The sequence below is a fragment of the Mycteria americana genome, chromosome 1, assembly GCF_035582795.1.
Source record: "Mycteria americana isolate JAX WOST 10 ecotype Jacksonville Zoo and Gardens chromosome 1, USCA_MyAme_1.0, whole genome shotgun sequence".
NCBI lineage: Eukaryota > Metazoa > Chordata > Aves > Ciconiiformes > Ciconiidae > Mycteria > Mycteria americana.
The window spans coordinates 45572940-45588322 of record NC_134365.1 but is presented as its reverse complement, the minus strand read 5'-3'; the positions used below and the strand labels follow the sequence as shown (position 1 = coordinate 45588322).

The 15383-nt window shown below is 36.9% G+C and overlaps 1 protein-coding gene across 1 annotated transcript in view; it reads left to right on the top strand.

The window, feature by feature from the left end:
• Positions 1–15383, top strand: part of PPFIA2 (PPFI scaffold protein A2) — a 358129-nt gene that overhangs the window by 222109 nt on the left and 120637 nt on the right. Inside the window, exons 4-5 of the mRNA XM_075496320.1 lie at positions 1157–1258; positions 11442–11606. Coding sequence (XP_075352435.1) covers positions 1157–1258; positions 11442–11606 — 267 coding nt within the window. The remainder of the gene's footprint in view (positions 1–1156; positions 1259–11441; positions 11607–15383) is intronic.

Here is a 15383-nt window from a genome sequence, read left to right as displayed (position 1 = left end):
CTGCTTTCTTTTTGGGGGAGGGGGGGAATTAGAAATGACTTCAGTTTAACTCTGGCTGCTTGTGGGTGCTCTTAAGCACTGACTATTTTGGTCAAACTGAAATGAACTTAATATTTAAAAATATGTATATATCTTTGTTAAGCAGTGATGCTGTTCATCGAGACATCTTTTTTTTCTGACACGATCACAAATTTTAAAGGCTTTTCATCCTTTGCCTCAGTTTTCATGAAACACGTAGCATCTTTTTGCTGTAAAGGATAAAATTAACCACTACAGTTCAGTATATGTTGTGCTTGTCAAAATTAAACACATATGGAGTGAAACCTTTTCATTACTGAAATGAACGACAAATCTGTGACTGCCCTTTGTATAGATAAAAATTTATGTATATTGTTGGAGAATAACAGCAATGGTAAAATCAAGACATTTTAATAGGAATTTTGACAACTGAAAAATGTGTTTTTCAGAAAACCTATTATTGCATGTATAAAATTTAACATCGGGAGCAACTTAAAATCCAGTTTCATTTTATGTTGTTATTTCCTAGGAAACTCGCTTCAAACTAACAAACATGAATATTGCTCTGACTCATCACAGCCTTTCACTATAATGCCTAAATACATTTTACTAGTTAAATTCAAATATCAAGTAAAAATAATGAGAGTATTTTTTCATAACGCACATATTACTTATGTTACTCTGATATTAGATAGATTTTGATCAGTGAATACCTTAACTTTTTTCTCCCATGCCATGTTGGAACAGCTGCCTTAGAGAGAGGCGAGAACGCTTGCTAAGAGGCTATGTTGAGTTGAACCTCATTATGTGTGAAATGTGGTGTCTCTGTTGCTGTGAAATAGACCAGTTCTGTTCTTCTGGTGGGGTTCTGACAGCTTATGTATGGGGCATGTTGCCATCATCTTGAACCTTCTTTTGCTTCTAAACATAAATCAGTGATTTCCATCATAGGCACTTTTTATTAGATATGCCCAGACTTTAAATGGTTTTAGTAGATGCTGATGCTTACACATGCTATTTTAGCTTGCACTGATGATTTCTAAATATTACTTGAATCCTCAAACTCTAGAATGCATATGGATATGATTATTCTAATGCTCACATCTTGAGTAACTTCATATATATTTTTATTCCACAGGAATTTGCTGCACTGACAAAAGAATTAAATGCGTGCAGAGAACAGCTGCTTGAAAAAGAGGAGGAGATTTCAGAACTGAAAGCTGAAAGAAACAACACAAGAGTAAGTATACAACAGACCTTTTCTGGATATCATGTATGTGTAAAGCAGGAGGAATATACTTATATCTAAATTTAGATCTTCAATTGTATAAATAAAAAGACAATATTCCCGCCTTTTAATAAGTACATGAGACTTGTAAGGTTCTAAGTAACAGGACATACCTGCCATGCTACAGTCCCAGAGGAAATGACTGTAAGGGTTACCAAGACATATTACAAAAATAGCAGATTTTGTATATAACATGGTAAGTACATTCAGTTTAAATGTTTTCTAAAGCAAGGGACTCATGCAGCCTTCCAAGCCCCAGGGCCTGCATAAGTAGCCTGCACATATCCTCATCTCTTATCAAGGCAAAAGGCAAGGTTACAACAGACCCAGCTTTCCCTTGTGCCTTGGATTTGATCTGAATAACGATGAGATGAAGGCTGTTACCTATATCACAATGAGTCTGCTGTTTAGTCTAGATGCAGCCATGTGACCCTTGAAGTAAATGTCATTTGCCATACAGCTGAGTGAGGACAAGATTTCACCCTTAAATTTACTATGTTTTACTTCAATCAGATGTTATGCTGTCTGGGAACAGGAATATGGGATAGCACCTTCTGAAAATCCTCAAATGGTGTACAGAATGGTTTTCAATAAAATAATTTGCACATACAAGTGTCTGGGCAAAGGCAGAATTGATCAAGACATGGAAGAGGGGAGCAGAGGAGGCTTTTTGGGGTGTGGAAAGGTGTGAGAAAAGAGATGGAGTGGTCCCAGGAGTCAGGCTGGTAATGGGCATATGGAATAGACCTCAGAGAGGTTGAACACCAAGGATGTTTTCTCATATCCATATTTCATTCTTCTGTGGTCTGGGTAACTCTTCCTGGTTTCCTCCTCTCACTAAACTAATAGCACTTTGGCTGCTCAGATAACATTTTTCCTTTGTCAGCTAATTTGCATTCTGAAGGAAATCTAACAATGTACATGACAAAAGAACGGAGAGAGGGTCTTTCTCCCTCCTTTCTTCTGTACAGCTGTAGCACCAGGGTGCCATAGACTTCAGAAATCCAAGGAAGGACAGCTGATACAGACAAAGAGGCAAAGCTGCCCCATCTACCTCCATGCTGGCTTGATCACATGATCACATGATCACAGAAGAAGCTGGGAGGGGGCACAGCCAGGAGAGTTGATCCAAACTGCCCAAAGGGCTATTCCATACCACATGATGCCATGCTTAGCATATAAAGCTGGGGAAGAAGAAGGAAGGGGGGACATTCGGAGTGATGGCATTTGTCTTCCCAAGTAACCATTACACGTGATGGAGCCCTGCTTTCCTGGAGATGGCTGAACACCTGCCTGCCCATGGGAAGGAGTGAATGAATTCCTTGCTTTGCTTTGCTTGCATGTGTGGCTTTTGCTTTACCTATTAAACTGTTTTTATCTCAACCCTCGAGTTTTCTTACTTTTGCTCTTCCGATTCTCTCCCCCATCCCACCGGGGGGGAGTGAGCGAGCAGCTGCGTGGTGCTTAGTTGCCGGCTGTGGTTAAACCACGACAGTCCTTTTTGGCGCCCAACGTGGGGCACGAACCCCATGTGGTATGGAATAGCCCTTTGGTCAGTTTGGATCAACTCTCCTGGCTGTGTCCCCTCCCAGCTTCTTCTGCACCTGGAAGAGCACAGGAAGCTGAAAAGTCCTTGACTAGTGCAGCAACAGCTAAAACATCTCTGTATTATCAACACTGTTTTCAGCACAAATCCAAAACATAGCCCCATACCAGCCACTATAAAGAAAATTAACTCCATCTCAACTGAAACCAGGACAACTGCCTAGCACAATGCTTTATCCATTTCACTACAAAGCCCATTGAATGTCAACTTTGGTATATTAAAACTGCAGTGTACCAATACTTACTGTGGGTCTGATATAAGCAGTGCAGACTAGCAAAAATCCCCAGACAGCCTAGTAGCCAAAGACAGTCACTTGCTAAACGACCGTGAGAGAAAAGGATGATGAGTCAACTGCAAGTCATCACCTAAGTCAGACTGAGCTCTGTCATAGGCACTTTCTTTGCAAACCAAGAAAATTAAAGATCATCCATTCTTACGTTTCTTGTGTTATGTAAAAGAGAAATCAGTAAGACATTTTCCAGGAGAACTAATACCAACAAATGAGAGTTCTAGAGTGTGATAATACTTGCAAGAAGTCGTTGCAGTTAAAATTAGCAAACTCTATCACTGTTTTCAGAATGAGGATGAAGCTAGGTATTGGAGATGAAAAGATTTGGGCTATGAAAAAATATGCAGGAAATGTTACCGTAAACAAGAGGGGAAGATATAGTCCAAGTATTAATGGGGAAGGAGAGAGAAAAAATTCAGAGAGATGCCTTACTCTGACTTCTAGCATTTTCATTAATAAATTATCACTCCATTGTGTCATACACATGTTCTTGCCAGGTTCTAAGATGCCATATACTACATTAGTTGCCAGAGTTTGCTGTAATAGTCATGCTGTCTTCTACAGGGTCTTGTAGACTTCTTTTATAGCAAAAGACCAGCATTTTAGATACAAGGCTGTTGTCTTCAGAATACAGTCTTGATGACGTGCTAGTGATGAGATTTCTAGCAACATTCATTGAGAAGGCATTGCCTATAAAAAGGCACTTTTGCAAACTGAGATTTGTGCTGTTATTAATGTGAAACAGCATTACTATTTTGTAAGAAGAAGTTGCTCCAAAATTTTTCTGTTATTTAAGCAAAGATTCTAATAAAGTAATAATATTTGGAGGACCACTGATACACTTTTGCAATGAGGAAATTAAATGCCTTTTCTAATATATAAAGTTAGTCCAACTAATGCTTCTTTCTTCCATCCCACTAATGTTCACACTTAACCCAGCTCTAGCTTGGCTATGCTAGCCAGGCTTACCTGCTCTCCCAGGACACTCTCATGCATAACCACACGTAGTGGAACTACTCCATACAGTTTTGTCTCAGGTAGCACTTCCTACTACTTTTAAATAAAGAGGCTCAGTTCCATATTCTCATATTGCTGTTTCTAAATTTTTTAATCCAACCTTTTATCTCCCTGGTTAACAGCATAAAGATACTATTTGAAGTACCTACTGCTTCAAACTGAAGATCAGCAAGAAGAAATAAAAGTGGCAACTCTGTCCCGTTCTGAATGCACACTCCCAACCATCTCTTGCCTTCTAGCTCCCTTTTACGTTTTCAGTTATGTCTGACTGGTAGTTTTTTTTCTTTATTATAGACCCACACCTGTGCATTTGTTTATTTCTTGGCAACAGCTTCGTAAAGTTTTTGCCAGTCTCCACAAAAAAAACCCCCGAAGAGCACACCTCCTGATTTGCCACCCTATGCCAAGCTGCAATGGCAGCCCCTGACAGTAAAATATGTTCGAGAGAGAGCATGCTGGAATTACATTCTTCAGGACCCATAAACTCCAGGTCTCAGCCAAAATACTAGGGTTTAAGCCTTACCCCAATATTTAATCAAGTTCCTACTCAATCCTCCTAGCAGTATTCTTAAGCAAAGCTCCCTGCTGACCTTTTGCTCTTGAATATGTATTTTTAGTGCCTACGATAATTAACTTTTTCTGACATAGTACAGTAGAAATATTTTCATGTCAAGAACTTAGCTGGCAACTTAATCTGTCAGTATGCGAGGCAAAATAGAAAATGCAGGAGCATATGTATATGTATTGATTGGTGTGGCATTGCTGACAGAAGGACAAACAGGTTTTCTCTGGAAAATCATTGCATGGGACTTTGAAAACATATACAAAAATATCTTAATAGAAACTGTTATAGTTATTTCTCTGGGTATTCTCTAGCTAGAATGATCACCTATAGCATGTGGAAAGACAGCATCTTTTCTGAAGCTGGAACCCAGGTCAATGTGATCTAGCATATTATTTAATGCAAATTATAAAATAACACTAATTTGTGCTAAGTTTAAATTAAAATTGAAAGTTATTTTTGTCTCAATCTGTATTCTTTAAAAGTAGAAAAAGTTTGTAGGATTAACTTAGTAAATCAGAATATGATTGTGAGGAAATTTGGGATTTGGTTTGGCAGCTGAAACAAAAAATCTATTACAATACTGATATGGATTAATCTGATTGTGGTTTTTTTCACTACAACAAAAAAACAGACACATACATATGCTTTTTGTATATAGCATAAAATGTTACTTAAATTGGTCTGAAATATTTTAGTTCAAGCAGTTTTTGAAACAAGAAAAATTAAACCTATGTTTATGAATGAAATAGCAGTAACAAAGACAGTGTCATTGTCTTTCTATTACTTAATACCTCAGGAGCTGAAGCATTTATTAAAGTCGACAAGGCTGACTTAGATTCAATTTTATTCATATTTTATTGTCTCAATTTCTTAGTGAATGGTTTATGAAATATCTTCAATTAGGCACTGCAGCCTCATAATACCCATAGATTAGAACTTAACCCTATATTTCATGATTAATTTTCCCTTTTATGGTGTTGAAAAACTCTAAGAATATCTTTTAAAGTATGGATTTAACTCCTTTATTTAGCTCATTTTCTTAGAGGTGCTTTTACTTACATCAGTTTGATAGGTGCTGAAACTACATCAGACACTTTATTTTCTTTTTTAAACACCGTAATATGAGTTCATATAGTCTGAAAGCATCATACACATGAAAATAAGTATAACTGTTTCCTAAAGTTCTGTAAAGGCAAAAGCATTATTTCACTAATGTAAATGGCAGTAATTTTCTCTTTTTTGCCTCAATATTATGATCTATCTTCTAGACTCATGTCTCTCTTCTTTCAAAATAAGAACTTCTGTCACAGAAAACAGGGTGACAATAGACAGTAATATGTAATATATAGTAATTCAATACCTGTATTTCAGACACTGTATAATCTAATAGGTATTATATTTGTATTCATTATTCTCATAAAAACCCTTTTATTAATTTCTTTTACTTTGTATCATTATCCTGATTATTACATTTTCTTTTGTGCTTTTGCTTCAGATACGTGTGTTTCCATTAAGGTTTTAGGTTGCCAGTATTTCCTTTTCTGTCTTGGATGTACAGAAAGACAGACACGGGACGTATGCTGTAGTTAGGCTGTAACTTTGTTTTTTCAAAGAAAGATTTTCACCAGTAATTTACCAGTATAGCTATGTGAGGTCACCCCAGCTGACCACGGGTGCCAATTGGTTTCCACCACTGTGGAACGATGCTGAAGAAATGACTGGGTTTGTGACTGGTTTTAGAGATAATCTTCAACGCTATCTCTGCTTATTTTACTTGTCTTCTTTACTTGCACCAGAGATGGAGATTCACTGAACAATGTGCATTCTAAACATAGAATGAAAGGAAATTCAGTTTTGCCTGTGCTGGTGAGAACTTTTAAGCTGGACATGGAAAGAAAATTGTTTTTAGTGGGTTGCCCCATTCGTCTCAAGAATCCCTTAAGCTAAGTCTGTCTCATTTTAGTAAATCCCTATCTTTTATATTTTTTCCCTGTATTCCACTATTTATGCCTCTCCTTTTCTCTCCATCACCCTCTCCTGATTCTTTAATTTCTCCATGTATTATCCTTCTGTGAACTTTTTTTTTACAAACAGGTTTGTTGAAAATAAAGCAAAGATAAAATATTTTATATTTATTAAAATCCAGGTCCTGTAGTAATACAAACTCTACTGAGTCACACTGATTTCAACTTACTGAGTCATCATTCCTAAAAAAGAATGTTTTAACTTTTTTCATTTTCCATATGTAAATAAGTGTCCATGTAGTAATGACGACATAGTATAATATAGGTAGGTGATAACCTACATGTAGTTTACACTGTTAAATTTAACTATGCATTTCCATTTCACAGAAATCAATCACTTCCGTAAGTGTTTTGGAAGTGATTTGAGAAATACAGGATGCTGGGTATATTTTAATTTCTCTATTCTTGTTGATTTACTTCTAATTAGCATTTTAAAGATGTTTCATTCACTCACAAAATATGCACCAGAGTATTTTTCAGTCTTTAAATGATTATTTTTAAACATTCTTTGTGCTCATGAAGAGTCCAGAGCTCCAGAAATCTCCATCCCATTTAACTAAGATACAGTTGTCAGCACCTCATCTTGAGGATCCTAAAATTTTCCCAGCATAAGAGTAAAATTCACTTGTCAGATTATTTCATAGTTCATTGTCAAGCTTATGCTTTCCAGTAGGAAAAGCATAGCAATGATGCGTGGGTGATTCTGTCCCGCCTGCTGCTGTTGATCTTCATCATCTTTGCAAGCTGCCTGTCCCTCTGAGAGCTCGACAACTGTAGCAGCTTGACACAGCGTGAGGGAGCAGAAAATGCTCAGCAGCATATGATCTTTATTAATGCCAGAGTTTAATTGCAACATACTAAAGGACCTAAAGCTGTTTCTCACAATTCTTTTGTAGTTAAACGAACTACCAATATCGTTACAATGTTATTTCGCCATGAAATCTTGTGGTGTTCTCACAAATACTTGGAATAGTAATTCTTGAATTATATAAGGGGGAAAGTCCCCAACATGCCCCCATGCCCACAAGTTATTGTTATTTCCTTCAGTCATTAAACTTAAACATTGCTTGAACACACCATTATCTTCAATATCAATTTTATATGTTTATATGTCCCTTCCCCCATCATTGTAGTAATGGGACACTTCATAGTTCTGTCAGCATAGTTACGTTGGCTCTTCCCAGAGAAGTAGGGAAGATCTATTACGCTTCTGTTTAATATAACTGTAATTGTGCCAAAGATGGATAAAATAGCAGTATCATTTCAGCAGAGCAGGGGGCAAGGATTTGCCATCAGATGCTCAGAGTCAGATGTTCTAACCCTTGGGTTATTCTTCCCTGTCAGCATGGCTGGGCATAATGTGGCACTGGGAGACCTGGTTAATGATACTCTCTGCTCAGCTGGATTTGCTGTAAGCAGTGCTCACAGAATTTGTGGAGAAATAGAGTTGACTTTTGTCGAAAAGCATAAATAAGAAATTGTATAAGCTGGAAATCTATGCCAGCACACCTTCTTGAGCTTTCTTAGGGCTGACGGTAAGGGGAATTCCAGTGTTCAGAGGTAGTGTCCAGAAAAATGAACCACTGTCTGAGTAGCTTGCGTGAATAAGAAGAGTAAGAAAAAGTGTGATATGCTTACAAGTAGTGCAGTAATTCTCCATGAGTATTTTGACACTTAGCTGTGATGTCAGCTCATCTCTCTATACAGTAAAATAGGCAACACAATATTTTGCACTTGATTTATTTAACAACTATGAAATATATGCAGACATTAAAATTGGTTTTGCTACCTCTAAAATGGTAATTCTAAGCTAAAGGCAAAATTAGCTTTTGTGTATATTAAATGGATTCCTTTCATTGGTTTAGTTTTATATATTATGCACGTTTTGAACATGGCAATAACTTAACCTAAAGTTAAATACATTTATCTGCTGCTCTACAAAGGGCTAGGGTGCTGCACTGTTCTTCCCACATAGTAAACTCCTCCACGATCACCCTATTAGAAATTCTGAGTTCCCACCACTCTGCTCTGTTCTTATACTTGAAAATCTTGTTTAACTTTGTTTTCTCTATTCATCACTCTCCTCAAAGTTAAACAAAGTTAAACAAAGTGGCAAGTACCATTCTTCCTTCTCTTAGTAAGGATCTTGTCTTTCTTCTGTCCATGCTGACTTCAAATTCCCTGTCAAGATTGTCTGTCTACACCAGTTCACAATGAGGTGCTGGATGTATATTAGTTTTTTTCCTGTGTTCCTTATTTATCTCTGTGCTATAGTTTATGCATAATTCCTTCCGTCATGAAAGTTTTTTCCATATCAAGAATTCTGTGTCACCATCATTTTTCTTCTCTCCTAAACCAGATTTTCTCACTTTACCTTCCAACTAGGACCTGCATACAGGCTCTCAGAGTTCTACTTTACGATCATCACAGTGTTTGTCTGGGAGATAAGTTGTTTAGGGTAGTAGGGCATCAAATATGATAAATTTGCTCAGTCTTAGGCTAAAAAATAGTTACGAAGGTTTTGTTATTCTGGACTGTTTTAGTAGGTGTCAGTTTGAGCTTCGGACAACTACAGACTTATGGAAGGAATGGCCATGCTGAAAGCTCAACTGTGGTTCAACATTTTCCTTTTTTTCCCAATTCTCCACAAATTAATAGCATTTGGACCAGATTTAGACTGTTCCAGAGGTAGCTATGATGCACTGAAAAGTTTCTGCATAAAGAAAGGCAGACAAGACAGAAAACAGAGCAGGATGAGCCATGCTCTAACAGGATCAGCTGGCAAGTGGGAATGACTGTGGAGAAATGTAAGTCCATAGCATAGATTAGAGTCAGAGTCTGGCCACCCTAGGGCTACCGAGTGGGGTAGAGTCCAGCTGCAGAGAGAAGGAAATGTTGCAGCCACACAGTCTCTTTGGAGAGATGGGGCAGAGAGTAGGTTGTAGCATTAGAAATCAACTATTGACTTACTTTCCTCCAGCTATCTCCAAGATAAACTAGATGGCCAAGAAAAATAATGAAGATATATGAATTTAGACCAAAATTCAGAAATTCAGTTCTAGTCATGATAGCAATTAACTGTGTATTTAAGTACTGCTATGAACAGAAATACTCTGTAAGTATCTGGAAGCTATACTGGTCTCATCTGAGTTACAAACTTACCACAGCCCCATACTGAGTTCCTGATGCCTCTATGATGAAGAGGTCTCTTCAAATTTGCCTGTTACTTTGGACTGCCTCAAATAATTAAAAATCCACCTATATCTGCTGTCAGCCCTACGGGGATCGGATGACAAAGCTCGTGAATTTCTTGCTCGTTTGCTTTCGATAAATACACGCCATCACTGAATTCAGAAACAGTAGAAAACCCCTCCTTTCTTGAACTGCTTGGAGTCATTACAGTTCTTAATGTATTAACATTGTTTGCCTGTGTTCACTATTTTTTGTGAATAATACAGTTATTGTAACATAATAACCAGGTGCAAATCCAGGCACAAGAACCATGTTTGAAGCAAAGATAACATCAAACCCTAATCATTCCTGATGTAATAGCAATATATTACAACTATAATGTGATTACACTCTGGTTTTGCTCTTCTTTGTCTATGAATTCCTGTAACAATAAAGGCCATTATGTGACTGAGAATAACTATGGATTGCAGATAAATATATATCTTTACTAATAGCAGCTGTATTCCACATTGAAGGAGAAATAATAAACAATTATCCATGTAACTTTCAAATTTCCAGTTCAATGACTTAGATATAATTGTATGTTGTAATTACAATACATTTAACATGCATTGTGATTCATTAATTTAGCTACCCTGCTTTAACCTTACAGCTAACCAATTGTCTTTAATGTTCAGACAGTAAGAACAGCAATGGGAGCCCTATGAAAGTATAGACGAATGGGGAATTTTCTATACAACATCAATGTATCATTTTAATTTTTCATTTAGCCTCAGAGTAATAATGAAAAATAATTTTCAGATGTTTTTACAATAGGTTATTTACAGGTTATTTTACAAATATTTACAATAGCCTGAAAAACAAACCTTTTTGTCTGTAATCATGTTTGTAATACAACAGAGACAATGAACATTTTAGAGCACATGATAGTGACAAATGCCATTAGCTGTGGCATTTAGAATGAATAGTCTTAAAAATTTAATAAAATATACTGTTTACTTTTACGTATTTTGTTAAGTAACTTCCAGTATAAATTAAGAATATATTACAGTTAGAGTGAATTAATTATAAACTTCTTTAGTATTTTTGCATGATGCTTTAGACTGGCTTTGGTTGTTATTTTGTTGTTACTGCTCGTCAATTACTATCACAAATAATATTGTAAATATGTACTTAATTTAGTTAAAGGTGACCCTATGCTGAGGGATTTGTTGTTCTCGCTTTTCATAGCAGAGTTTTAAGTGAAATCATGAGTAGATTTCCTATTTTTCTATTTATTCCATCTGATTTAGACTCATGAAATGTTGTCAATAATTCCAGCAGTCTCTCCTACAATGAGGTTGCCAAGAAAATTGCCATTTGGTACCATGCACTTTGTAGTTAGTATTTCCATGGCATTTAGGTGCACAAAAATTAATAACCTTTTATATCAAATCCAATAGCTGTTACTGGAGCATTTGGAGTGCCTTGTCTCAAGACATGAAAGGTCACTGAGGATGACAGTGGTGAAACGGCAAGCACAGTCTCCCTCAGGAGTTTCCAGTGAAGTTGAGGTCCTCAAAGCTCTGAAATCTCTGTTTGAGCACCACAAGGCTTTGGACGAAAAGGTACAGTATGGAAAAAAAGTTTACTAAATACACTCTTTAACTTACTTAACTGTGCCTTATGATGCAGCAGAGCAACAGTATTGTTTATTTACTTCTTGGAATATGTCCTGTACTCACAGCATTTACACGTGTCCAGAGAAATCCATGAGAATGTGTGACCAATAGCTGTAATGCACTTCACGTCACTTTAGCTATCTTCTGTAGACCATGGTACTGACTTTTCAAAATAAGCAGATCTCACCCCTACCAGACATACTTCTCCTATTTAGCACTAAATAAATCATGACACCATGGAATTTATTGTCTGTATGACACGCTTTTAAGTTATTGCTGAGAAAATGTAAGTAAGTATCTCAAATTTTAAAAACACACAAACAGAGTAAAAAGGCAGAATGAGATGTTTCTAACCACATAAAGGAACTTGCCTCTTAAAAATTTTTAGGAGGAAAACCTCCTAAGTTTCAGAAATGTTTTTAGCATTTGCTACATAAGCACAGTGTTCCCTCTACAAGTAGGGTAACCTAAAATAAGTAGTAGATCCTTTGTTATCAGAAGTAATGAAGGGCTTGCAGAATCAAGATAAAAACCACTGATGATAACTGCATCTAGTCATGCTAATTAAGAGGGTCTTTCCAGTGGATTCCTCATGTGTCCTGTGCTGGAAAGACTCTTTTGTGTGAATGACACTTTGTACAACTATGAGGTATCACCTTGAGCATTGCTTACATGAATTCAGAAATCCAGTTCATGTCTAGAAGCAATATGCTCAGAAGATGGTGTATCTGAATTAGTAAGTACCTCAAAACTACACATGCAGGAGCATGTGAGAACCATTGCTCACGAGCAAAGAACCTAGTTCCTTGTGGGGTCTGTCTTGGCTGGTTTGCTTGGGCTCATTGCTGTGGCTGAGTTGCTTCTCTGTTTGAGGTGGTTGGGTAAGAAGGGGAGATATTGTGCAGCACAGCATCTGAAACCCTTGACTGCACAGTTGAGCTGTGTTGCGTAGAACCAGTTCAATGGTCTCACAGTAATAAATTTAACTTTTTAAAATTCAGAAATATACTCAGAAAGTTGACTATATTTAAGGAACTATTATTAAAAGAAACAGCTTTATGAAAAGGGTAGCTGTAGTTATATAGTAATATTTATTTTTCATTGGTAATAAAGGTGTGAAACACGGTGGGTTATGAGTCATACTGGGTTAACTATCAGGTTCAAAGTTAAATGAGTTTAAGGAACTTATGCCAAATCAAAACTTATTTTGTGGTTAGGTATGTCTCTTTAGTTACATGTTCTATTCAGTTACATATCATGAAAGCATATTTAAAGAAAATCTAGAAAAGGGAATATAATGACTTCTAGCTGCTGTAAGCAATTAATTGTAAAAAGCTCTTGGATGTCATTAAGGCTTACAAAATCCTGAATGATTAAAAATATCTTTTGAGGATTGACAGGGTTTATGGTCTGAGCTTTGACCTTTTATCCAACACTTTAAACATTGATAAAACTATAAAGACAGTAGGGAGCTCTCCTGCTTTTTTACTTTTTGGCACTGTGTTGGATAAATATGAGAAATAATAAGAACTAAACTTTAAATAGATTCTGATTATTCAGCAGTTATGTACTTCTTACACATTTTCTTTTGTGAATGTTTTAGTGTTTAGGTACTTTGCAGTTTATTTTACATCTCATTTTTAAAATTATTGTACAGAATTAGATTGAAGCTAAGTATAATATTTTGACCTATATTCTTGAAAATTCTACTTTTTTTTTAATGTTACAGGCTAAAATCAGTATTCAGTTCATTTAAAAATTTTGGAGTGACACAGGTACATGTCTTATGTATATAATGGGTCTCTGTCCCACAGGTGATGATAATTGTCAGTGTAGAAAAATCAGCCATCTGCAATCACATTAACAGGACATTTATTACATTATAAAACAAGTTTTAAAATTCATTGGCCAAAATTACTTTTTCCTATGTGCTATTCATCTCTGCGTAGAACCTTTTTTATTTTGATGTAATAAATAATATTTTTATTATAAAACATTCCAAGATCAATCAAGGAAACAGTTTAGTAAATGATTTTAAAATAATTTGTTATAAACCTAGCACACATTATTTTCAGGTACAAATCCGGTATAAATTTATGTGTTTCTGTTATAGTATCTCTCTTCAGAAGGACTGGATCAAAGACATTTTATATATCATCCAGATACCTGATAATATAATACTATCACATTATACCACACATTGTCAGCACTATTGGGATTTTTATTCAAAAATAATGGAAGTAAAAAAGACTGCATACATCCAAATGTGCTAAAAACCTTTATGGCAAGTCAGTCATCTATTCTACACTTTCTTTGACAGAAAAATTATATGTTAGATTTGTTTCAGACCCTTCAGAAATAAGCTATTAATCCACCTATGAAAATTCATTGAAGTTATTCAGAGATTAGTAGAATAATGTAGGTTGGACCTCCTAGAGGACAGCTGGCTCAACCTCCTGCTCAAAGCAGGGCCAACTGTTTCAGGTTGCTTAGGGTCCTGTCTAATCAACTTCTGAATATCTCCAGGCAGAAAACCTATTCTTGTGTTTCACTACCCTCGTTGTCATATTTTTTTCCATAATACCTAGCTGGAGTTTCTGTTGTTGAGTCTTGCTCCTGTTCCCTCTTGTCCTGTCACTCTGCATCTCCAAGAAGAAGCTGGCTTTGTTTTCTCCACATCTTCTGTTTAGCTAGTTGTGGACAGCAATAAGGTCTCCCATGAACCTTCCCTTCTTAAGTTTGACCAGAGCCAGCTCTCTCAGCCTCTTCTCATATGCCATGTGCTCAGCCCATGACCAATTTGATGGGCCTTCATTGAAGTCTGTCAGTGTCTTTCTTGTACCGGGGAGCCTAAAAGCAGATGCAGTCTCAAAAGTCCGGAGAGGAGTAATCATTTCCCTCAACCTGCTGACTGAACTGTGCATCTGGCCTTATTCACCCCTAGGTCTTTTCTGCAAAACTGCTTTCTCTTCCCCAAGCCTGTCCTGTTGCCTGGGGTTATTCCATTCATAGTAATAGGATGCCACTTGGACTTTGTGTCACTGGTCACAAACCTCTGAGCCTTGCAGTCCAGCCAATTTTCTATGCACTGTATAATCCACTTACCCAATTCATATCTCACCCTTTTCTCTAGGGGTAAATGGAAGATCTTGCAGAAAGCCTTGGTAAAGACAAAGTAAAAAACATTCACTGTTCTCCCTTCATCCATAGAGCCAGTCATCTCATCACATAAGGCAATAAGGTTGGCCAGGTGTCATTTGCCTTTGATAAAGTCATACTGGCTCTTCCCAATCACCATCTTGTCCTTTGCCTGGAAAGGACAAGATTGTTTTCCAAGAAAACAATCTTGGAAAGGACAAGAGAAAACAATCCTGGAAAGGACAAGAGAAAAGGACATCTTGTCCATGTGCCTGGAAATGACTTCCAGGAAGATTTGCTCCATAACCTTCCCAACACTGGCCAGCTTGTACTTCCCTGGATCTTCCCAGGATAATTCCTGCCTTTCCTGATGGTGGACACAACATTTGTGGGTTTTCCACTCATAACGAATCTCCCCTGACTGCCATTACCTTTTGAAGATGAAAAAGGCCTCACTATGACGACTTAATCAAGTCCCTCAGCACCCTCGGATGCAGCCAATCTACGCCCTTTGACTTATGTCTGTCTTATCCTCCTGTATTTTGTTATGCCTCACTCCCACAGACTCTGCTGCTATGCTTGAGG